We start from the raw sequence: 24,627 nt of genomic DNA on the forward strand, positions 1-24,627 counted from the left end.
GGGGGGCTGGCTGATAAATTACACAATTTTGCTTGCTGTACAAAACCACTACCCGCAACTGCATAACCTGCCTTATTAACTCCTGGAGCAGTGCCATTCCGCCTACTGAAAGGACTTATTTTTAAAAGCTCTAATCTGATCTGGGATGATGAGTAAAACTTGACAAACAGTATGTTGTAAACCCCAAAGGCTTAAACGAGAAAAGCCTTCCAACATGGAAGCAGCCACATGAAACTTAGTTTCTCAAAAAAGAAAAACAACAACAGAACACTTTTGTTATCATCTTCCTCGTTGCCACCCCATCAGCCAGCTAATCTCTTGGGGCTAGCTGCCTTGCTCGCCTAAATAACTAAGTCTCTTGAGGTAGGACCACATAGCAGAGAGAGGCTGGGCCAGGGACTCAGACCTGTGCGTTCTGGTCCCGGCCGAGGTGAGAATATTCACTCCGAGAATACCGAGCAAGTCACCTACTCTTTGCCTCAGCCTCATCTCCCTGAAAATGAAGGAGTAAAATACTCGCCCTGCCTGCTGCACAGAACACACCCTCGCGGGGTGCCCGTGTCACAGCGGGCGTTACGTTGGGCTAGAGTGTCTGAGGGTAGCTGACCCTGAGGCCTCACTCCCAGGCTTGAACCTTGCCCATCAGTGTCTATCTCGAGCACATACTGAACTTTACAAACTTGACTGTATACTAATATATGTCAGTTATAGTAAAAAGAGACAAATAATGAGAAAAGTCATCTAATTCCATTTACCACTGCTGTGGCTGCTGTTTCATGTTTATCTGCCTTCTACATTTTTCTGTGCGCACATTACGTATGTTTTCTGAGCAGCTTGTGAGACCTGGTAGACATTTTTCCAGCACAGTGAATTTTGTGGATGAATTTTATCTGCCATGTTCCAAGTTGTGACAAAAGCTTTAAAAGGTTCCCTCAATCTTTGGTTTGGATTTGCAACCTCACATAGTGAAATTGGGGGATATTGGCAACCCCTTTCTCCACAGGGGGAAATAGCACAGAAGAACACAGACTAAAACTGCTCTGTTACCACTTTTCTTCTCTGTATGTTCTGTCTGATTACTGACTGGCCTTGTTGACGTGTTCATTGTGATATTTTCGCAAAGGCCACATGTTGTCTCTTCTTGGGAGTTTCTTTGCTTGACTCTGTGCTTTTCTTCCCAGATTTTTGCCATCAGACTCCAGGGCGCAGAATGATTTGGGGAGTGACCGTGTTGCTCAGCGTGGCCCTGGGAATTGGTGCTGTTCCTGTGGACGATCCCGAGGATGGGGGCAAGCACTGGGTGGTGATTGTGGCAGGTTCTAATGGCTGGTATAATTATAGGCACCAGGTAAGAAGTGACACTTTTTTATAAAGACACTGACAATTTATAGAGTGTTGTTGTTAATGAATCGTTTTTTTTTTTAATTTAAGATTTATTTATTGATGCATACAGAACTGGGGTACAGGCCAGAGGTGCAGGGGATGAGAGGATCCATCAGAGTGGAGAACAGAAAGGCAGATTGACAACTTACACTACTGAGGGGAGCAGTGGGCTGGTCAGGAGAGGTCTGCCATGCCATGTGGGTCAGCTCCTCAGTTAGGGATTGAACTCTGGTGTGGAAGCGGCTGCTGCTAGCTTCGCAGTGTTGTGCTTTAACCCACTGCGCCACCAGGAAGGGCCCTGAATAGGTTTCTTAAAGGCTATCGATGTTCTGCTTAGCTCAGAAAATTTGTGTTGGTGACAATAAAGGGAATAGAAGCCCTTACACATTGTGGGGCAGTTATAAAGTGGTACAGCCCCTTTGGAAGGGGTTAGCAGTTCCTCAGGTAATGACATTTGGGGCCAGGTAGGTCTTGGTTGTGGGGTACCTTGCCAATTGTTGGATGTTTAGCAGCATCTCTGACCACTCTGGAGTCGATCTCAAGAGCTTTATCCTCCCCATCAAAATTTTGTCCAGAAGTTGCCAGATGTCCCCAAGTGAGAGCACTGGTCTGACACCTTCATTTTATAGGTAAGGAAATGAGACTTAACAGGCAGTTCACCTGAGGCCACACAGTGGGGGGAGGCCTGACGGGACTGGAGGCCCGGGCTTTGGTCAGAGCATCCCCAGGCCTCTTTGCCCTGCCTGCCGCTGCCCCGCTGCCACCCCGTCCCCATCCTTCCTGGCATCTCCTCCAGACTCGCGTGGCAGGAGTGAGGAAAGAGTCCACATCAAAGTGCAGCCGCCTGTTGGGAATGCAGAATGGGGAAGCCGCTTTGAGAAGCAGTCTGGCTGTTCCCCAAAAGATCTGCCACAGACTTAGCACGTGAGTCAGTCGCCCCACTCCTGGGCACACACCTGAAGGGGATGAAAGTCTGTCCACACAGAAATGTGTACTCGATAGATTGCGGCAGCTTTATTCGTAATAACCAAAAATGGAGACAACCCAGTGTCCACTGTCAGTGGGCAGGTTAGCAATGTGGCCTGTCCGTGCAAGGGGCTGCTCTGAGCCATAAAAAGAACAAAGGAGTAACACGTGCTTTAGCATGAATGGACCTGAAAAACATGCTGAGTGAAAGGAACCAGGCTCAAAAGGATCGTGTGTTACAAGATTTATATGAAAGGCCAGAGAGGGGGATCTAGAGTGGTAGATCAGGAGTCGCCGGGATCTGGGCGAAAGAGGAAACGGGGAGTGACTGCTAGTAGGTCTTGTTGGAGTGATGAAAATGTCCTGAAATTAGTGCTGATGGTTGCACCACAGTGCAAACATACTAGAAACCACTGAATTATATATTTTAAAAGTCTAACTTTGATGGAGTGTGATTTGTACTTCAAGACAGCTGTCCTTAGACATGCCATGTAATACTTTAATCCTCAGACGCAAATGTGCAGCCTGTTGGTGTGTCTGTGCCCTCTCGTAAGTGCCCTGGACACAGATGCCCTTAGCGAACCCCTGCAGTGGCGCTATGTGTGGCAGTGTTGCCTTTCATCTCCCCTGTACCTGGGCGGACTGAGGCACAGGAAGGGTCCGCACCTCGTCCCTCATGGCACAGGAGAGCCAAGGTCGAGCCAGGGTTCAACCCCAGGCCAACTGGCTCCAGAGCAGCATGGAGTGATAGGAAGAGCCATAAACAGGTGAAATCAACTTTCCTATGTCTTATTTAATCTGGTACATCCAAGTTATTATTATTGCACTTACAGTCACCATAAAAATTTGAGTGATGCCTCACCCTCAACGTGTGCCAAGACATTGTGGTCCGGTGTACACGGCCATCTGTGGGCATTCATTTTGGACCAGCCACCTCCACGTGCTCCATGGCTTCATGTATTGGACAGTGCAGGCCTGCTGACAGGACTCCCGCTGGTGGGGTGCTCCTGCTGCTATGGTGGGGCTCCCTCAAGTGTATTCCTTTCTCTGGTGTCAGTTTCCATGTTTGTTAAATGGGGGAGTGTTGTTAAATGAACTCCCTCCCAGCTCTAAAATTTGCTGATTGTTGGTTGACTTCTACATTCAAGGGCTTTTGTGTGTTAGCTGAATAGGAAATTGGGCTTGATTAAAAAGCTGGTGTTATCACAAGATGATCCTTGTATTTCACGCTTAACCACAGACTTGACCCACTTACAAAGGCGCAACCTGAGAATGAACCTGCTCAGCTCTCAGCTTTCTCCTTCAGTTTTAAGCAGGAGCTGGAAAGGGGAGGTGTTAAATGCAATCCTGGGGTGAACAGGTGGACCTGTTTTTATACAACTGACTTGAAAAGATGTTGGGTAAACATTAGTAAGTGTGCGTTGACCCCATTACCCTTTACTCCCAGAACACCTCTTTCAAACAAGTGTTGCTAGGTTTCCTGGGTCCGATGTTCAGTTTCGAAGTATTAGGGGGAAGGGACGCAAGGCAAAAGAAGTTGCCGCAGCCTGAAATATTTATGGCTGAGTAAGAGGAGAGTGCTGAGCCTGGACAGAGGGCGAGTGGTGCTGAGTCACCGCAGTCCCTGGCCCTGCCTGCTGGTTCTCTTCCCCCAGGCCGCTCAGGCTTTCTTGACCTCTGAGGTTAATCTTCAAAAGAGCATCTGACTTCTAAACCTTTGTTATTTATTATAGAGACTTAAATGTTTCTTGGATTAATACAACATTCCTCACAAATTCTTTTTTTTTTTTTTTTTTGGATAGGGAGGATTACCATCCCAGGTACACACAAAGCAATTGCTTAGCAATTGTTAAGTGTGGTGCTGTTTTGTGATGCTGTTTTGTTTATTTTTTTCTTGAATTTTATTGATTTGCCAATTGTTTACATAATTGGTTTGGGGGGTACATCTTCACCCCTCACATGTGCATATGCTTCACTCACCCTGCAGCTCCCACTAACTAGTGTATTTTTCATAGTGCAATAATTAATAGTGTTGTTTTACCAGTTTGTTCTGTTTGAGGTTGATATTCTACACGTCTACAAGTGTAGAAACAACACGGGCTTATGTCACTGCGCATTAGCTCAAGATCCATCCACTCTGTCCCTCACAGGTGCTAAGCCCTTCTCACATCAGGACTTTGCTGAGGCAGGTTTCTCATGGACACATCACGCACCATTGCAGATGTACACTCAGGTTATTCTAGAAAATTTGCCGAGTTATGCAAATGTCACTGTGTACCAGTTTTAGGACAGTTCCGTCCCCCCAGTGAGATCCCTGGGGCCCACGTTTGCAGTCCCCGCCTCCAGCTCTAGGCAGCCACGAGTCTGCTTTCCCTCATAAGTTTATATTTGCCCTTTCTGAACATCTCCTAGGAATGGGGCCTCTGTATTTTTGAGGCCTGTCTGTGTCCTGGCAGAGGTCAGTATGGCCTTCCTTTTTATGCCCAGCCCGAGGTCCATGGTGTGGGTAAGCCTGTTCTGACCTCTGGAGAGTGATGCTGAGAACCTGTGTGTGCAAATCTATGTTGAGATCAGTGTTTTTCTTTCTCTTGGGTGGATACTTGCGAGTAGAATTGCTGGGTCATGTGGCAAATTCATGTTTAGGCTTTAAAGAAACCGTTTAGCTTTTTTTCCAGAATGGCTGCACCATTTTACATTCCCATAAGCCCTGGAGAGAGGTTCCTGGCGTCCACAACCTGCCAGCACCTGTCACTGTCTGGCTATGACATGGGTGTCATTGTGGTTTTAATTTGCATTTTCCTGATAATGAGCGATAGTATTTTTTTTTTATGGTGCACATTATTAGTCATTTGTGTATCTGCTAAAGTGAAATGTTCAACTCTTTCAGCTATTTTTGATGGGGTTGATTCTCATGCAGGTATGCGTCCTTTGGTATTCTGGACACAGTGTTTTAAGATATTTTCCTTTTCTGTTACTTATCTTTCATTTTTTTTTTAATTGGAATGTCTTCAGCAAACATGGTCGTTGCTTTACTATTTTGTAAAATAGTGTCTTTTGAAGCACGATAGCTTTTGATAATGTTCAGTTTGTTTGAACATAGACCGTATCTTTAGTTCATATCTGTGACATCTTTGCAGTTATAACTTAAGGTTCTAAGGACTTTCCCTGTGTTGTTTCAAAAGTTTGATTTTGTGATAGTGCTTATCTTTAGTTCTTTGATTCAATTTGCATTGATTTTTGTGTATGACACCTTTTTGGATGTGGGCAGCCAAACAGACCTAGCATCATTTATCGAAAATACTGCTCTTTTTCTAGTGTGTTTTAAAATCAGGAAGCGAAAATCCTGTCTGCTTTTTGGAGATTTTTAAAAAAAGATTTATTTATGCATACAAGAACAGGCCAGAAGTGGTGGAGGGTGACAGGATTCCCCAGAGACAGAGTGGGGGGCAGAACAGGCAGAATGACTGAAATCCACTGCTGAGAGGAGCAGCGGGCGGGCCAGGAGAGGTCTGCTGTGCTGTGTGAGTCACTCCCTGGTGGGGATCCAGCTGGTGCTGCAGTGGCTGCGGACAGCTTCACAGTGTTGCGCTCTAATCCCTGCCACCAGGGAGGCCCCAAGGTTGTTTAGGCTGCGCCATGTCTGTTGTGATTTTATGTAGTTTAGGATCATCATCACTTCAAGAAAACTTGCTCATTTTCTTTCACAGTGTGAAACCTGATTCATGAACATGAGCGATCTCTGTGTTTACTTATCTTTAATTTCCCACAGGAATATTTCAGAATTATCAGTGGCTAAGTCTTATACTTCTCATACTAAATTTATTCCTAAGTTAATTTTTTTTTTTTGATGGACATACCTTTTCATGTCTGATAAGAGAAATAAGTAACAGAAGGATATTTCCTGGGGTGAGGTCATCGGGGGTAGATGAAGGTGTGACATAATGTTTGTTTTTCTCATTAGGAAAACAGGCAGATATCTAGATCTGTTCAGGTTAAGTAGTCTGTGGATCTTGCACCAGCCAGAGAAAAGCGGCTGCTGGTCCTGTGTGATGTCGGTGAGAGGCCCCACCTCCCGCAGGGGCACGGACTCCTGAGCCCGTCACCCCTGCGCTTTGCTTTACGCTCTCGCCACTCAGCGGCGTCCTTACATCTGTGTGATCATGGGGGTCTCTTTTTTTCCTCCTACAACTTTTTCTCATTTTGTTCCAGAGATTCAACTAGTTTGAAGCATGAGCTGCTTTTCACTCATTTTGCTCACAGCCGTTCTGTGCTCAGAAGCTTTGTTCTGGCGACCAGGGCCCTTTGATGGGTTATTTCTCGCCTTTGCTGTCCCAGCGATGCTGTGCCGAGATCGTTTCCCCGGTGGAGTGAAGTTACTCTGGGCTTTTGATTCTCTGTTCAGCACCCTGAGTTCATTGTTTTCCAAGCCTGAATCCGTGTTTTCAGGAGACTTTTCAGCTGTGGGAAAAAATGTCCAGATGCCCTGTGACCTGAAGGCGCGGTGGTGCTGCGAGCCAGCGTCCTGCTGTGCCCGCTGAAAGGCGTGGGGGCTGGGTGGAAAAAAAGTTAAGTTGGAAAAAAATGTATGTATTTTAAAATAATTCAGCTACCAGATTCACAGCACATCTTTTTTAGAGAGAACGTGTTCATTAGAACAAAACTGGCCTTTGGCTGGGCAGATTCTCACACTTGATGACATGGTTTCTCCCAGGCCGACGCTTGCCACGCCTACCAGATCGTGCACCGCAACGGCATTCCCGACGAGCAGATCGTCGTGATGATGTACGATGACATCGCCAACTCCGAAGAGTAAGCAGCGGGCACGTGGGGCTTCAGGGCATGTACAGGAAAGTCATAGACTCGCAGGCCCCTGTAGAGTGACCCCACAGTAGCCTGTGGACAGATGCCCAGGCAAAGCTGCACACGCTGCTCCTGTAGAGCTTTGAATGTAACTTGGGGCACCCTGGCAGTGGCAGGAGGTAGGAAATGGGCCTGCAGGTGGTTGGGGCTGTTGTGCTGGATCTCTCAGCTCGGAGAACCCACCTTTGGGTCCAACATGGCTGGTTCCTAGTCCCCGAGGGGCAGCACAGAGCCCCAGACACCCAGGCTGGCTGGTGGGTTATACCCTCGGGCCCGGCTTTCTAGACTATTCACTTTCGTTACTTGTTGATCAGACTTTACATCTCCTTCCCTCGTGCACTTACTGTGGAGTGAGGCAGTAGGGGTACGAGGGCACCCAGCTCTCGTCTCCCCACTCCTGTCTCCCTGCTGGGGCCCTGGTGAAGGACGGGCCCTTGACTGTGGCCTCGTAGCAGCTCCTTGTCTGTTCTGAGCTTTAACAAACCCTCAGCTCTCTGCCAAGGCTTCGTCTTCTGTCCTGCCTTTCCTGCAGTCCTGCTCCTCCGAGAGCGCCCTCCATGAGACCTTGGCCCCTGGGGGCCTCGTGGCTTCCACTGGGAGGCGGCACACCGGGCTTTGGTCTGTCCCCAGTTTTCAGAGCTCAGCCCTTCATCCCTCCCGCCGAGAGCTGGAGAGTTGGGGGTGGCGGCCACTGGGACCCCAAGCAGGGCCTCCTGCTGGTTTTGTGTGGAAGTGGTGTGTCTGAGGAGAGAGGTTCAGGTTTGAGAACCTGTCAGATCAGGAACTTCAGGCATGTTCTTTGATTTTCAGCAATCCCACCCCGGGGGTCGTGATCAACAGGCCCAATGGCTCGGATGTGTACGCAGGTGTCCCCAAGGACTACACCGGCGAGGTGAGGCAGTGGGCTGGGGCCGCCAGCCTGTTCTTGTTTCAGCGACTTTCTCCTCTTTCCTCAACTTCTAGGATCAGAACCTCACTAGATTTCTGTCTGTGTTTCCTGTCATATTAAGATTGTGCTTGAGTGACTTTGGAGAGCTTTGAAAGATAGAGGAAAAACTGTCAGAAATAAGTTGTAGTTCACACCGTTTAGTTTCTAGTTTTCTTAAACTTTAAACTTGAAATATTTCCTTCAATAAGATCTCAAAGTTTGCGTTCACCTGAATGTTAACGATGTGCATTCTTTACTGAAAATCACACTTAGAATTTTCCAGCACCAAGTCCTGTGCAGAGAGCATCTCCTTGTGCTGAGATATCCCTGATGCCATCATCCCTCCCACGCCACTCCCCGCCTGGTGATTGACACAGCATAGACTGACACATTTTTGAAAACTATTATGACTTAAGTCTTGTGGTTTTCGTGGTCTCTATCTTAATTTCAGAGGAATGTTTTAGGAACTAACGTTCCTCACGATAAACATTTATCTCAAGTTGAGCAATTCTTTGTTCACTTTCTTTCTTCTTTTAAGTGCAGTGAAGTCGAACACATTGTACATGCGATATTTGTCCCATTTTTGTGAAGTGATTTCTATCATGTTATATGGAAGTGCCTAGAATTAGATGGTAGGATTTGGGTTTTTTAATTTTATTTCTTTTGTACTTTTCCATATTGCTTTTTTAAATGACCAGCTATAAATTTTACAAAATTTCCGTTACGGACATTGAATGTCCTTGGAACCAGACTTACAGGCAATGAAGAGGCTTCAGAGGGAAGGCCCAGCACTGATGTGTCTGCTCCCTCTTGCTGTGTCTCTGAGGTGGTGTGCTCGTCTGGCCCATCTTACTTACCCCCACTTTCTGGCGTCTTTTGGTTTCCCATGGGAACCTCCGTAACTGTCAAGGACTGGCAGGCTTGCTGAATTGCCATCAGCCAGCGCCCACAGTGGTATTTGAGTTGTGCTCCTGGCAGGGTCCCAAAAACATGGGCCTTGCTCTTTTTTTTTTTTTTTAAGGTTGTATTTATACATAAAAGAACTGGGGCACAGGCCCAGGGGATAGAGGGGTGAGGATTCACCAGAGACAGAGTAGGGAGCAGAACAGGCAGATCTACTGAAACATACTGCTGAGGGGAGCAGTGCGGAGACAGGAGAGGTCAGCTGTGCCATGTGGGTCGCCTCCCTGGTCAGAGATTGAACTTGTGCTGCAGTGGCTGTGGAAGCTTCATAGTGCTGCACTTTAACATGTTGCGCCACCAGGGAGCAACAGGTTCTTTTTGATCCTCTTGGTCCTAGAGTATCTGCTTATAAGCCTCAAGCAGGGGATGTGTGGGCCAGGGGCCAGATCTGCCGGGTTCAGCAAACGCTCTAGGTAAGCTGATCAAACAGCTCTATCTGATTGCAAATTCCAATTCTTTGTAGGATGTCACCCCACAAAATTTCCTTGCTGTGCTGAGAGGAGATGCAGAAGCAGTGAAGGGCAATGGGTCTGGAAAAGTCTTGAAGAGGTAACATCTGTTTTATGGAAATCACACCTTTTGGGATGATTTAGAACCCCAGGACAGAGAATCAATGTCATGGTTTTGTTTTTGTTTGTTTTTTTTTTTTGCCTTTTGATTTCTTCTCTGACTTCAGGGGGAGGTGTGTTGTTAACCACATACTTGTGAATTTTCCAGTTTTCTTCCTGATATTTTGTTTTATGCTATTGTGGATGGAAAAGATACTCAATATGATTTCAGTGTTATCACATTTGCTGAGATTTTTTTTTTGTGACCTGACATGTCTATGTACCATCTTCTGAGCATACAGAAGAATGTGCTGTTGGATGGAACATTCTCATTATGTCTGCTAGCTCCAGTTGGTTTAAAGAATAGCTCAAGTCCAATGGGTCCTTATTGATTTTTCTCTCTAGATGATCTGTTGCTGAAAGTGGGGTGTTGAGGGTTCCTGGCATTACTGTATTGTCTATGCAGAGCAGGGAATTTAGGCAGACATTGTTCCTTGCCCCTGGCTTGTTGACTTTGTCTGGCTCTCGATAGCCTGCCAAGGGCAGTGGCTTCTTTTGGCAACTCACTGCTGTGCTGAACTAACCGTGTGACCCAGGGTCCCTTGTGATGCTTACCACAGTGTTTCCTGCCACTTAAACCCTCTTCTCTGTTGTCCGCAAATCCTGGTGCTGGTTTTCCCACACCTAGTGGAACACTCTGAGACGGGTGTGAAGCGTGGTGGCTGGTCGGTTGCTTGACCCACGCCGCCTCCAGCCTTGAGCCCTGTCACAGCCCTCTGGTGAGGAGCACCACGCGCACAACTAGCTTTTCTATTCGGGGAGCCAGCCCGGTGCTGCCCCGCAGACTGTGGGGAGCACTGCCCTCAGAACATGTCTAGCAATGTCGGGGGGCTTAGTAGCACGCCTCCCGAGGGCCTCGAGTTATCGATAGTGTGTGGCACCCTGGGCACAAGTGGGCTTATGTGCATTCGTGCAGATGCAGACATCGTGTGGGTGAACCCCAGGATCTCCAGGTGAGGGGTGACAGCCTCACAGCCTGGAACCCCTAGGGAGGGTGCCGGGTCCTGGTATCTCCCCAGGCTGCAGGCCAGGGCCTGGAGGGGACTTGGGGTGACAGGTCTTTGCCTGGCTATGTGTCTAGGCTCCTGGTTTCACCTCATTTGGAGAGAAATCTGGCTGAAGTGTGGCTGCCTGGGAGGAGGCCCAATTGCTGGAGGACCTGCAGCCGACTCCTGCCTGTTTGGGCTGACGTGCTGCCCAGCAGGGCCTCCCCTCCTCCCCACCCTCATTCTAGGCTCCAGGATCTACCTGTGCTTCAGAAGAGCATTCAGCAGACCGTCACCAGGCCCTGTGTGCCTCTCTCTGCAGTCAGGAGACTGAGTCCTCACTTTTGTTAGCTTCTCAGTTAGGGCAACTTTAAAGAGAGAAAGACAGTAGCATCAGGAGCCTCGGCTGATGCGATGCTTGTTCTCACTGTGCCCCTCCCCTCGGCAGTGGCCCCCGGGACCATGTGTTCGTCTACTTCACCGATCATGGAGCCGCGGGAATACTGGTGTTCCCTAACGACGAGGTAAGTTTCTCTTCACACTGTGAAGACAAGTTAGGAGAATGGCAGACGAAACCCCACTGGGCGTTAGCCCTGTCACGCGTGTTTGTTGCGTCCAATGAGGGCTGTTCCTGGTTGGTGGTGGGTGAGTGGGACATGAGCAGCCATGTCTGTCCCAGGTCTGTCATGGCCCCTTCACGCTGCGGCATCACCGAGAGTCTCAGCACTTGGGCGCTGGCACCAGCCGCTGCAGTGGGACCCGGCCCCTGAGGGTGTGGGGCAGAGGATGGCAAAGCCGTGTCCCCACCCCTCTACTCGCGGGGAAAATCACAACACTTGGGGACATCCTGGGGTAACATTTACCGCGACTATCTCTACAGGTTGGCAGATAAGAATTTTGTAAAGCATCATGGGGCCCTTAGTAGTGGGTTGTCCAGCCAGTGGGTGCTCTGGGTGTGTTGGTCTGAACATCTGTGCTCTTACCTTTCAGCTCCATGTCAAAGACCTAAACGAAACCATCCAGTACATGTACGATCATAAAAAGTACCAAAAGGTAAGTCAGCACTGGGCGGCCCGGAGTGGGGAGGAACCCCTCAGTGCTAGGCTGGCCGCACAGCTCTGGACAGCGGCTTTCTGGAAAGCACGTCCTCTCAGCCAGTCAGTTATCCCAGAACTAATCTTTTGTGTTGTGGGACATCAGTGATAAACTGGAATCACTGAGGATCTTGTGAAAACACAGAAAGGAGGCCCATCCCAGAATTTGACTCAGAGCTGTGTGGGGTGGCCCGAGAATCTGCTTCTCCAGGTAACGCTGAGGCCGCCGGTCCAGGGAGACCCTCCCAGAGCTGCTGTCCTGGGACTGGGGCCGACTTGGGGAGGAAGGTGCCACTCTTACGCCCTCGCTTGCCCCTCTGTAGACACCAGCCGGGCATATCCATGGCAGTAGCACGTAGCATATGCGTGTACCGTAATGTGTGGCATGTCCTGCCTCGGTCTCCCATATTGGTCAGCGAGACATCTTTTTTCAGCATCACCTGTGGATTCATTTTCTCTGCTCTATTTCACCTGCTAGATACTGACTTCTGTTAGTGATGGAAGTTGGTAAACGTGACTAACATTCTGTGACAGCAGCAGCTGCCTCTGACAGCAGAAATAACTTCCAGAAACAACAGTGAGAGACCCTGAGCTGTGGGTCCCGAGAGCAGGCAGACCCGGAGCAGCATTTCCGAGAGGCCTGGGCCCGCTTAGGTGTGGCTTACCTGTCTCGTTCACTCACAGATGGTGTTCTACATTGAGGCCTGTGAGTCCGGCTCCATGATGAAGCACCTGCCCAAAGACATCAACGGTGGGTGGTGGGCTCTGTGCCGGGCGGGTGAGTGTGTTGCTCAGAGGCACAGGCGGTGTGAGACACCTGTGTCCGCCAGCCTGGGTGGGCTGGGGGGTGGGTGCAGGCCACGGTGCCTCTGCTCCTCAGGCTAGCGGTCGGGTGAAGAATGTGCACGTGGGCTTCTCATGCTCGCCAGGGTCCAGTGAAGCCCCTCAAGACCCAGTTAATAGCCCAGACCATGTTGCTTTTGGCCTCTGGCCCTGGCAGGTGACTTCCCTCCGTGACCTTCACTGGTCCCCATCTGTAAAATGGGGATACGGGTCGTGTCTGGTGGCAGAACCAAATGTTCCGTTATAACACTTGTCCAGCCCACCGCGGCGCCCCCGGCAGGCTGGTAGGCAGCAGCTTCCAGTCACAGTGATACTTCAGTAAATGTTAAGTTCCTCAAACGAAATGCAGTCCATGTTCTTCAGTTTCTGGAGCCACTGGGAAGTTTCAGCTTTATTACCAATTAGTTTCATGTCCTCAGAAGCATGATGGTATCTTATCACTGCCAAACTTCTATCACATAGCTCCTCTGTCTTCTACATTCAGTTTCCCACAAGTTACTGTAACGGAGTGAACAGAGCTGGGCGGCCGTGTGGGCTGCCCTCGCCTGCCGAGCGCAGGAGACGGGCTTCTATGGCACCATAAAGGAGGAAGGATGGAAAGTTCAGGTGGAATGACAGGGGGTTGAAATGTGGCTCAAAGTGGCTTTAATTTCTCTAGTGTACGCAACCACCGCGTCCAACCCCAGAGAGTCGTCCTACGCCTGTTACTACGACGAGAAGAGGTCCACGTACCTGGGGGACTGGTACAGCGTCAACTGGATGGAGGACTCGGATGTGGTGAGCGCCGGGGGCTGCTGCTCGCCGAGGCTGGCCACAGGCCAGGGCAGCGGAGGACTTGAATGACTTCGTTTTTGCAGGAGGACTTGACCAAAGAGACCCTGCACAGGCAGTACCTGCTGGTGAAGTCCCACACCAACACCAGCCACGTCATGCAGTACGGGAACAAGGTGGGTCGGCCGCGCTGGCCGCTGGAGCCCCAGGCTGGCTCGGGCACATGTGGCCTGGGCGGCCGGAGGGCATCTGGGCGAGATGAGCCCGAGGCCTGGCTGGCGCTGCCAGTTTAGGCTGTGGCTGGGCTTTGAGTCAGACTTTGAGAGCTTCACGCTCACAGAGTTCTGCAGCCTGGAGCCGCCTGGTCAGCCTCCCTGGGTCTGTGGCCTCCCTGCCGGGGCCCAGTGTACGAGGAGCGTTACAGAGGCGCTGTCTGAGACACTAACGTGGCTTCCGCACACCACTGGCCGCCCCATGAACGCTGCTCCTTCAGGCTTCGTGGCCTTGTCCCAGGGAACCCCAGCCCTTGGATTCCAGGTTTCCAGGGTGTCACCTTCACCTTTGGGCTGTCAGACTCCTGGCACCCCACTATGCCCAGAGGGTTCCCTGGGTGGGGGGGGCATGGATAGGTAAGTTCATTGGGTGGATTAGACCGGTTGTACCTCTGGGGTGCTTCCTCGGGGCCGTGGGCAAGAGGCACGTGGCGTGGGGCTCCCCAAGAGGCCTGGCACCATCTGCGAGCTCACGGGCTCAGAGCGGTGCCTTCTGGAGAACTTGTGAGCCAGCAACTCAGCCACCCCTAGCCCTTTGCGGCCTGGGGCGCTGTGGGCCGGCAGGATAGGCAGAGCCTGGGGGGGCTGGGAAGATGGGCTAGAGCCAGGCGGGGCAGGTGACTGCAGGCAGGCTCTGGCTTTCTGTGAGGCTCGCCCCAGTGAAGGGGGACTCCCAGCCACAGACCTTGCCCTGGACGTCCCACTCTCCTGACAGTGTCCTTGGCTTTGGCCATTTCTGGCGTGCGCTGAGGCGGTTGTGTGGGTCTTTTTCAGACATTGTGTTTTGTCTATCTCTTGGCGTATATTTTGTTTTGTCTTAGAATTGTTTTTGATTATTCCTGCTTTGATTTTGGAACAAGAATACTCATAGCTTTTCTTCGGTTGTCGCTGGGATTCAGTCTAGAGGTCTCTGTGGTCAAGCCGAGCCCAGCAGTTAGTTAGGCCCCGGTTCTGCCCAACCTCAGCCCTCCTGGATGGAGGCCAGGCACCTTCCTGCTCCTGGTCAAGAGCAGGTGGGGAGCACAGGCCCGGGTCACTGCCAGCCAAGATGCCCTGGTCTGGAGGCCTTGTGACTGGGCAGTGTTGGCACTCAGATGACAGGGGACAGCTGGGCCTCTCCCTGGTATGCCCGGCACCCCCAGAGTTCATCACTGGCGAATTTCAGGTGCTCATATCTGTTGCCTCATCCAAGCCGGGGGCCAAGCCTGTGTTTTCAGGATGTGGCGTGGCCTTCAGTGGTCCTGAGGCCATGGGTGTGACCTGTGAGGGGTATGCCTGGCACCTCCACTCTCGCCACTCAGACCGACTTTCTCTGCACCTCTCCCCAGTCCATCTCCAACATGAAAGTAATGCAGTTCCAAGGTGTGAAGCACAAAGCCAGCTCTCCCATCTCCCTGCCTCCAGTCACAAACCTTGACCTCACGCCAAGCCCTGAGGTGGTCCTCACGATCCTGAAAAGGAAGCTGATGAAAACCAATGATCTGGTGGAGTCCAAGAGGCTTGTCAAAGAAATCAACGCCCATCTGGAGGTCAGTCGTGAGAAAGGAAGCCTTTGCAGGCCTGCTGCCTGCACCCAGGCTTGGCGCCTGAGCTCCCTCAAGGGCCCCCACCCCACCCCTTCCCCCAGGGCATGTGGGGAGAAGCAAGTGAGCAGAGCTGTGATGGTCTTAACCCCTTTGGTGGCAGGGTGCCCTCTCCTGCATCCTGCCAGATGGTGCGGGTGCGGGTGTTGGCCTCGACGCCTCATTATTTAGATGTTTTTATCTTGTTTGAGGAGTGTTTAGCTAATCATGGGTCTAAAAATCCGTTCCATAAACATTCCTGCCTTAGGAAGTCAGTCTAGGATGCTTCCCGGAAATGCCCGAGCTCTCTTTTACCTTCACTGAGCCTTTAGGTCCCCTGGCTCCTGGCTGTCATTTGAAAAGCACTCCTGCCCTCTCTGCACAACCGCGGCAGCTTGTTGGGAGGGGCAGGGGCAGCAGGCGGCCAGAGACACAGGGCAGAGGCTGCCCCCACCCATGCCAGCCGGGCTGCCCTGTCCCAGCGTTGGCTCAGTGCAGGTCTTGGGCGCTTGGGCAGCCTGAACTTTCGGTAAGATCTTTAAGACTCTGTGATCCATTTTAGCTGATAGCACATCACCCTGCTAATCAGTCCTCACTCTGCGCTCTGTGACCAGGGCAGGTGTCCGGGGTCACGTGTCGTATGCTAGCCACCGCCCCCTTTACTCGCTCAGGTGGCTGACCCCAGAGAGCCTTGTAGATGGGTGTATTGCTATTGACAGCATTAGAAATGAAGACTGAGATCCTCCAACTACTAAATCTTTTAGAAATAACAAGCCTTTTTGTATTAATGTAATAACATTTTTGATGAAAAATAGCCATTTTGAAAATAATGATTTTGCTGAGAGCAGTGTTACTTCATTTTCCCCGAGACCCTTCTGCCCAGAGAGATGGAGCCGCTGCCGTCACTGACGGGCTCTGTGGTTCTGGCTGGAGTGTTTGAAGAACACTAACCTCCCATGGATACATACCGGGGAGGGGTTCTGTGGGCCCCTCTCTGGACCCCTCATCTGACACACAGCGGGCAGCAGGTTTCAGTTGTGCTCAGACTGAAAGGCCCAGACTGGGAAGGGGCAGTTGGGGGATGCGGCCCTGACCTTTGTGGGGAGCAGCAGTTCGTGACGCCAGATTTCATTTTCTGGGAAGAAGCTGCTGCTGTGTGCCCCTCTGTGCAGCTGTTGGGTGGTTTCTAGAACAGATAGAAGTGCCCATGAGCACATAGCATCACTCGTGGACAAGTCGTTGGGCACGACTGCTGCAGGCCCCTAACTCAGTGTGGCCAGGCTGCTCTTCAGGTGTTGAGATGTAAATGCCTCCCCCAGGGGGAGCCCTGGCAGGCAAAGCCCCCCCAAGTCTCTAGCCGTGAGCAGCTCCTGTCGCTCGTGTTGCTCATCCTTCCCCTTCGTTCTAACCTTTGGGTAAAGACTAGCTGCTAAGCAGTCCAGGTTCAGGGGAACCCACTTGCAGTGAGAGGCATTTCCAGAACATGTGTCTCTCCACAGGCCAGGACTGTCATCGAGAAGTCGGTGCAGAAGATTGTCTCCCTGCTTGCGAGGTCTGACGCCGAGGCGGATCGGCTCCTGTCGGCGCGGGCCACGCTCACGGCCCATGACTGCTACCAGGCGGCCGTGTCCCATTTCCGCTCACGCTGCTTCAACTGGCATTCCTCCGTGGTGAGCCTGGACTCTAGGGCTGCTGGCTGCTGAACCCTACCTTCTGTCTGCTCCCTGAATCTTAAACCCCAAAGCTAAATTAATATTGTCCACCAGCAGTCAAATCAGATGCATTAACTTCTAGATAGTTCCATCCTTCCAAGAAGGCTAAGAAACAGCAAGCTTATGTCATAGGCTGTTGATGGGGAGGAGAGGAAGGTCATCCAAGCTCATAGTTCATCCCCCTTGGCCACAGACACCCTGAATTATCCCTGTGGTTAGATTACCCCTCTCCTGGACGCTAAGAGCACTTCAATTTGCTGTCTCTGCCGAGGCCCATTCCTCACACCAGCTGTGCAGGAGTTCTCCCTGCAGTCTGTTGTGACCTCTCTCCCAGGCTTACTGTTGAAGTCAGGCCCTGGCCCCAGGGAAGAAGGGACCCGCTCCTGCAGGCTGTAGGGTGCCAGGTGGGGCAGGAGGGACAGTACAGGTGTCTGCACTGTAGGGGTGAATCCTCTGGCGGGGGTGACACATGGCCACACCCTCCCACAGCTTCCTGTTTCCCCCACAGCCTGTTCAGATACAACACAGATAAAATACAGCATCGTGAGAGCACAGCCGCCCTGTCGTGGCCCGTGGCCCTGCAGCTGCCTGCACACCAGGGCCACGGGCCCCAGCCCTTTGCAGAGTCACCCTCCTGCTGCTCAGTGCTCTTCTGTTTGGCGCAGCGGCCACGGGCCTCACGTGACTCCTAAGCTGGAATTTAAGATAACTGAAGTAAAGTAATACCTACCTACGCCCAGTTCCGCAGCTGCACTGGCCACATCTTTGTTTAGTAGCTACCGTGGGTGTGGCAACCACGTCGGAGAATTTCATGAACATTCCCTTCCTGCAGAAAATTATTTGAGCAGTGATGTGAGCCCCAGGCTGGACAGCTTCCAAGGGTGACTGGCCTGGGACTCAGGGGGGCAGCTGTCCATTATTAGAATTTTATATTTTTCATTTATTTTAACAAAAATACATTAAAAAATCTGTTAATTAAGAATTTCCCATTTACTTAATAAGGTCTCTACTTTATTCTCTGGTTGATACGCACCTTGCGGAGGTCTCAGACCTCGTGAACCACCTCCCTCTTTCTTGCGAGAATTCCTGGGTTCCCTTGAAGTTGTGTTTGCTTCTTTTCCCCGATATAAACGTCCCCGTCGCTTTGGTGTTCTGAGTGGTTGGCTTGGCGCTCATTGTCCATTCCTCTCCTCACCTGTGTGTCCCCATGGGAGCGCGGTTCCCAGACCCCAGAGCTGGAGGATGAGCGGTCCCGGGTGCAGGGGGCAGGTTGGGGTTTCCCTCACCAGTCCTGCTCCAGGAGGCCTGCCAGGCAGGCACAGATGCCTTTGTCTTGAGAAATGCTCCATAAACTCACCAGGTGATCAACATGTGTGGGAATGGGGTCCATGGCCCCAAAAAGCTCAATAGCCACAGGTCCAGAGATGCTTCTCCGTCATTATAGAAGTGGGAGGCTCCCAAGGTGAGTTGATGGAAGTGGAATGAGGTTGATCATGTGTTTCGGTCTGTTTTTCAGCAGCATGAACATGCTCTGCGGTTCCTGTACGTGCTGGTCAACCTCTGTGAAGAACCTTACCCAGTCGACAGGTGAGTCATCAGGAACGGCTCTGCTCTCCCGTCTGCAGGCGGGCAGCTGTCCTGCCAGCTGCTGTGGAGGAGGAATTCAACCGAGATGATTTGCCACTGTCACGGTGGGGTGGGTCTGTCACCATGACTGCTGGTCACATGTGGGTTTTGTCTTCATTCCCATGGGCTCACTGTGGCTCACCAGCATCTCCTGTTTCTTACAGAATAAAGATGTCGATGGACAAGGTATGCCTCACTAACTACTGAACGGGCACCAGCTGGATATGTTTCCAAGTGTGAGCACCCCTGTAGCATTTGCCATGCCCAGACTGAAGAGCTGGAGCAGGAGGGAAGCTGAGTTGTGGCCCCAGGCCCCCCAGGATCGCAGGCCAGCCACTACAAGACAGCTGCTCATCTTTGCCTCTCCCCAACCTGCAGGTCCTGTGTGATGCTCAGGAAAAACCCTAAGTTTAGGTGGGCGGAGCTCTGCTGAGAAAGGCTTTTTGCCTTTGCATATTGTATGTAATCTTTGCCCAGGAAGTTCACTGGGGCTTCTGTCACCTGTGAGTCTTTGAGGAATTTGAAACTGAAACCTTTAAGAATGACTGTATGGAGAGGAATGTAAGCCCCAAGTGGAAAATTACTTTTAGAAAATAATTAGATTTGATTTGATTACTTTTGTATTTAATTCCACAACAATGGATATGTCTTAGAAAAAATAAAGATTTATAACTGAACTGGAGTATTAATTTGGGCCCCTGACTTGGTAGTTATGCTCCTCCTCCTCGAGGCGGGGCCAGCTCCCTTGTTCTGCTGGGGCCCCTGTGCACTCCTGGGACCTAGCAGCCTCCTGTGCCTTTGCTACTTGCTGTTCTTCTTGTCCAGGTGTGCCTTTCCTTCCTCTGATACCTTCCAGGCATATAGGAAGAAAATCCCCCTTCTTCCTCAGAACTTCAGCTTCTGCTTCTCTCCATGCATTACAAGTTCCCTCCTCTATCATCTGCATTTTCATCCTTTAGCATGTATCAGGGTCTGCCCTTAGGGAGCTTCTCCAGGGCCAAGACTTCCTGTCTTGACTTTTTTTCCCTTGGCCTCCCACGTGGGGAGGAACTTGGGATGTGTTTAGTTAATGACGTGTAAGTGACACTACTGATGTCCATGTCATGGAATATTATGCAGTGAGAAAAAGGACAAAGCACTGATACATGCTACGGCATGAAACCAAGTGAAAAGCCAATCAGGGAACAAGGACAGTGTGTTCAACAAATGGTGCTAGGAAAACTGGACCAACATAAGCAAAAGCAAGAAACTAGAGGACTACCGCACACCATGTACAAAAATCAATTAAAAAATGGATAAAAGATCTGAACTTAAGACCTGAAACCATAAACTATATGGAAAAAATATAGGTAAAACACAAGACATACATCTCAGTAGCATCTTTAAAGACTCATCCCCCAAAGCATAGTGAAGGAAAAGATAAGCACCTGGGATTACATTAAATCAAAAGCTCTGTACAGCAACAGAGACAGTAACCATAACAAAGAGACACCCTACTAATAAGCAGAATAATTTTGCACACCACACAACCGATAAGGGACTGATCACAAAGATATACAAAGAACTCACATGATTCAATGAAAACAAAGTAAACAATCCAACCAAGAAAAGGGCAGAACTTAAAAGGCACTTTTCCAAAGGCAAAATGCAGATGGCCAACAGGCATATGAAAAAGTGCTCAACATCCTTCATAAGCAGGGAAATGCAAATCAAAACCATGAGACACAACCTGACACCAATAAGGATGGCTCATTTCAAACAAACTAGCAACAAATGTTGGCGAGGATGTAGTGAAAAAGGAACTCTCCACTGCTAGTGGGAGTGCATACTGGTCTAACCACTGTGGAAAGCTGTGTGGCTACTAAAAATGGAGCTGCCACTTGACCCAGCAGTTGCACTGTATAACTGATACAAATGTTTTTGTACAAAGGATACAAAAACATTAATTCAAAAGAACTGTACCCCTATGTTTATTGCAACATTATAATAAGTAAAACCTGGAAACAAAAATGCCCAAAAATAGATGACTAGATCAAGATGATGTGTATCTACACAATGAAATCCTATTTAGCAATCAAAAAAGACACACTAATGCTATTCGCAAGGTGGATGGAGCTGGAAGGGGTTATGCTCAGTGAAATAAAACAGAAGGGAAAAGGAAAATAATAGATGGTTTCACTTACAGGAAGAACATAGGGGAACCAAGTAAGGCATCAGAGAAAAAAATAAGCAACACAACAAAAGAAAAATGTAAACAACTATAAATCAGAGATAGTCTGATGGGGAGGAGGGAGAAACTAGGGAGGGAAGAGCACAGGAGACTGGTGCTTGCTGGTGATTGGAAATTCTATGGGGACTACAGCTGAGATAAGAAAGCAAAAAATGCTTTCTTTGCTTAAAAAATGCTTTCTTTGCTTAATGATGTAAAATACAATGATGTAAAATACATAGCAAAAAAAAAAAAAAAAAGCCAACCAGGAAAGGGCACATCTTATGATTCCACCCATCAAGTATCCAGAAGAAGCAAAACTAGAAGCAAATCTGGATGAATGGTGCTCAGGGGTGGGGAAACAGGGACACTGATGGCGTGAGGCTGCTTTGTGGTGACAGTGGAACAACTGAATATGCTGAAAGATGTGACGTTGAACTTAAGTGGGCTCATCGGGTAGCTTGGGACTTGTATGTCAAAAAAAATGATTTTAAGCATTAACCACACAACTGTTGAGAGAGAAAGCAGAGAAACAGGCAACACTGACCCCGACACTTGGGATAGCCCGCCTTTCGGGAGTGTGCGGGTCTCGTCAGCCATGGACACAGCTTTGGGCAGGAAGCTGGGATATGGCAGACAAGTCTTATGACTGTGACAAGTTAGAAGTACTTGTCTTTCTGGTGGGCTCATTTCTTTGTCGGCACAAATGACCTGAGTGAGCTCAGTTGATGGCAGATTAAAAGGCTGTCCTATAGATTTGGGGGAGCTGTAAGGTTTTAGGGAACAAGTGCAAGCCCCTCAAGGTCAGCACTGGGCACACCTGTGGGCTGACTGATGTGCAAAGAATGCAAGTATTTAAAAGTGGATTTTTAAAAAAGATTGTGAAAGGAAAAAGCAGAAGGAAAGATGGACGCCGTGAGTCTGTTCACCAAAAGGAAGAAGAAGAAGTACTATTTTATTTCAGAGCTGAATTTATATACACATAAAAGGTATCATGTCGAGTGCCCATTGACTGGGCCACGGTCGGGCGGAGAGAGAGGCAGGAGGAGTCGTGAAAGAGTGTCCGAAAAGAAAAGATACAATAAGCAGGACGGAGCCAAGGACGGTCTCCTTATCAGCCGGGGCCCAGAATTGCAGAGTTAGCCAAACTGTTGTCCTTCAGATTGATTTATGCACACAGAACTGGGGTAGAGGCCAGAGGCACAGGGGCGGTGAGAGGATTCACCAGAGACAGAGTGGGGAGCAGAACAGAAGATTGATGAGGTACACAGCTGAGGGGAGCAGTAGGTGGGTCAGGAGAGGTCTGCTGTGCCATATGGGTCACCTCTGGGGCAGGGATCACACTCTCACTGAAGCAGCTGTGGCTAGCTTGCAGTGCTGTGTCCTAACCCATTGTGCCACCAGGGTGGGCCTAAAAAGTAGAATTCTCAGGGGAGTATCTTAAAAGGCCTCAAGATATAGGTGGTTAAGAACCCCGTTCCACTGTTAGTTTCCCATGTCACCTCGTTTCTCTTGTCCTTCCTGAGAACCAAAGTCTACTACTTACTTAATAAATACAGAAACTTGAGTGTGGAAGGTTCTAAATATCACAAACAACTATGCTTCATTTCTCAAATAAATGACAGTTCACAAGTCATGCGGTCTTGTCTCTTTTTCTTCAAGTTCTTGAGGCTTGTTGACCCCAGTAAGCATGGGGTCAACACTCCTGTGTTAACATTTTCTGTTCGATTTCTAACAAGGTTGACCTTTCTATGTGTGTTTAGGACCAGCGTGCCTCCTCCCCTTACTTTTATCCAAGTCGTGCTAACCTGCGTTCCTGCCACAAGAGGTCGCTGGTACACGTTTGCGACAAAATGTGGCCATCCCCTTGCCACCCCAAAGTCAGCCAGTGCAGTCTTCAGCACGAGAACCTCCTTTCTATGACTCTGCACACCTGTGTGTGTTGTATTTTCTACACTTCTGTTGTAAAGTAAACAAAACCATACAAGGCAAATGCTTAGTGAATGGTAAGGTGAACACCCTTGTAACTAGGCCCAGGTCTAGAAGGACCTCCCTGGGCGCAGCTGGCACTGGGCCAGCCTGTTGAGACCACCCCCTGGGGCTGGCCCTGTCCTTTATGTGCAGTGTGACTGTATCTTGGGAAATTGGCTCATGTGACTGTGGAGGCTTGGTAAGTCCAAAGTGTGCAGTTTGGAGACCCAGCGAGGGGTTGTAGCTCCAGGCCTGCCTTGCTCGGGGGAAGTCAGTCTTGGTTCTTCTAAGACCTTCAACTGATTGGACAGGACCCACCCACCCACGTTCTGGGGCTAACTTGTCCCACTCAGCCCACCGACTTAAATGCTGCTCTTCTGCAGAAAACATCTTCATACCACCCAGGATCATGTCTGATAGTCTCTGGCACCGTGGTCCAACCAAGTTGCCATGTAACGCTGACCAGCCCAGACCCCCGAGCCCTTCCTTGAGCTCCATCCCGGCCACAGCGCACACCCGGCTCCAAGTCACCACCCTCCTTACGTCCTTCGTGGTTTCATCATGTGCAGAGCCCTAGACTAGGTCAGTCTCACCCACTGCAAAAGGATTTCAGTCGCATGGCATCGCAGGCCGCCTCCTCATCTTGCATTCCAGTTCTGTTGAAGAAGCCAGACCATCGAGCTGTGGAGTTTCTCAACCAGGATGGTGCTGGCTGCGCACACATGATGCTCTCAGCGCCTTCTCACACCTTCTCTCCCCAGTCACGGCGGGGCCCGTGGGAGAGCGGCTGCAGTCCAGCCAGAGGCACACTGGCTGATTTTCACTCGTTTTTGGTGTTACTTGATGTTCCATACCTAGAGCCACGAAGTCCCTGAGATGACAAAATGGTGACAGTCTAACGATGCTATGTTTTCATGTATTTGTTGGAAAAACTTTAGCAGGAGACACTTGCCCTTAAGTACCACGCCCACCGGCATCGCCCACGCAGGAGCGGACGGCACCTCGGACTGACCTCTTCTATTCCCAGCTCTATAACTGGTTCCCTTTCTTTGCAAACTGAACAAGGAATCTTTCCAAACACCATTTTGAGCTCGTGGATGTAGACTTTATCTATGTTTCGGTCCATCTCACCTCTTACTATGGAAGCTCAAATTGTGCATCTCTGACCAGTGGAATCCTCCATGACCCAAGCCCTTTGACATGACCCTAGTAAACTTGAATAGCTTCCTTCCATCCGGGAGATCAAATGTTCCACACCCATCCTTGTACATTTTCTTCTTTTTTTTTAATGATTTATTTATTTACGCATACAGAACTGGGGTACAGGCCAGAGGTGTGGGTTGAGGTGGGGTTGAGAGGATTCACCAGAGACAGAGTAGGGAGCAGAACAGGCAGATTGACTGAAACACACTGCTGAGGGGAGCAGCCGGCAGGACAGGAGGGGTCTGCCACACCATGTGGGTCAGCTCCCTGGTTGAGGATTGAACTCGTACAGCAGTGGCTGTAGAGAGCTTCATAGTGCTGCGCTTTAACCCTTTACCATCAGGGAGGGCCCTTGTATATTTTTCTTGACCCCAAAGCTGGGTCAGCAGTTTCTTCAGGACTCCCTGATTTCTCATCACAAGAAACAGTATTTCGAGACAACCTGGGTGCGAGTGCTCCTGGCCAGGCTGCTGGCCAAGTCCTTCCAGGCCCCTGGGCCCTGCCTCTTGGCCTCTTCTCCCACTCCCCGGCCTTGGGCTTCAGGGCCCTGCCCTCGTGAAATGGCCAGCCCAGAGGACAGCATGCTCTATTTCCCCTAACTCTTCACTTTCTTTCATCGTCCTTGTTAAGCAGGAAGCTGCAAGGTGCTAAGTCCACCTGGCCCAGGTTT

At 50.0% G+C, this 24,627-nt stretch overlaps 1 protein-coding gene across 2 annotated transcripts in view; it reads left to right on the forward strand.

The window, feature by feature from the left end:
• Positions 1–19,250, forward strand: part of LGMN (legumain) — a 25,534-nt gene extending 6,284 nt beyond the window's left edge. Inside the window, exons 2-14 of one of the 2 annotated variants that reach the window (XM_012724662.1) lie at positions 1,182–1,348; positions 7,061–7,158; positions 8,020–8,101; positions 9,564–9,649; positions 11,143–11,218; positions 11,685–11,747; positions 12,473–12,539; positions 13,290–13,408; positions 13,489–13,578; positions 15,003–15,203; positions 16,736–16,906; positions 18,465–18,535; positions 18,739–19,250. In XM_012724662.1, coding sequence (XP_012580116.1) covers positions 1,211–1,348; positions 7,061–7,158; positions 8,020–8,101; positions 9,564–9,649; positions 11,143–11,218; positions 11,685–11,747; positions 12,473–12,539; positions 13,290–13,408; positions 13,489–13,578; positions 15,003–15,203; positions 16,736–16,906; positions 18,465–18,535; positions 18,739–18,781 — 1,305 coding nt within the window. In that variant the 5' untranslated portion in view covers positions 1,182–1,210 and the 3' untranslated portion in view covers positions 18,782–19,250. The remainder of the gene's footprint in view (positions 1–1,181; positions 1,349–7,060; positions 7,159–8,019; positions 8,102–9,563; positions 9,650–11,142; positions 11,219–11,684; positions 11,748–12,472; positions 12,540–13,289; positions 13,409–13,488; positions 13,579–15,002; positions 15,204–16,735; positions 16,907–18,464; positions 18,536–18,738) is intronic. The other variant, XM_004681605.2, reaches the window with a different exon arrangement.
• Positions 19,251–24,627: the final 5,377 nt, after the last annotated feature.

The sequence above is a fragment of the Condylura cristata genome, unplaced genomic scaffold, assembly GCF_000260355.1.
Source record: "Condylura cristata isolate star-nosed mole 26May11 unplaced genomic scaffold, ConCri1.0 scaffold00013, whole genome shotgun sequence".
NCBI lineage: Eukaryota > Metazoa > Chordata > Mammalia > Eulipotyphla > Talpidae > Condylura > Condylura cristata.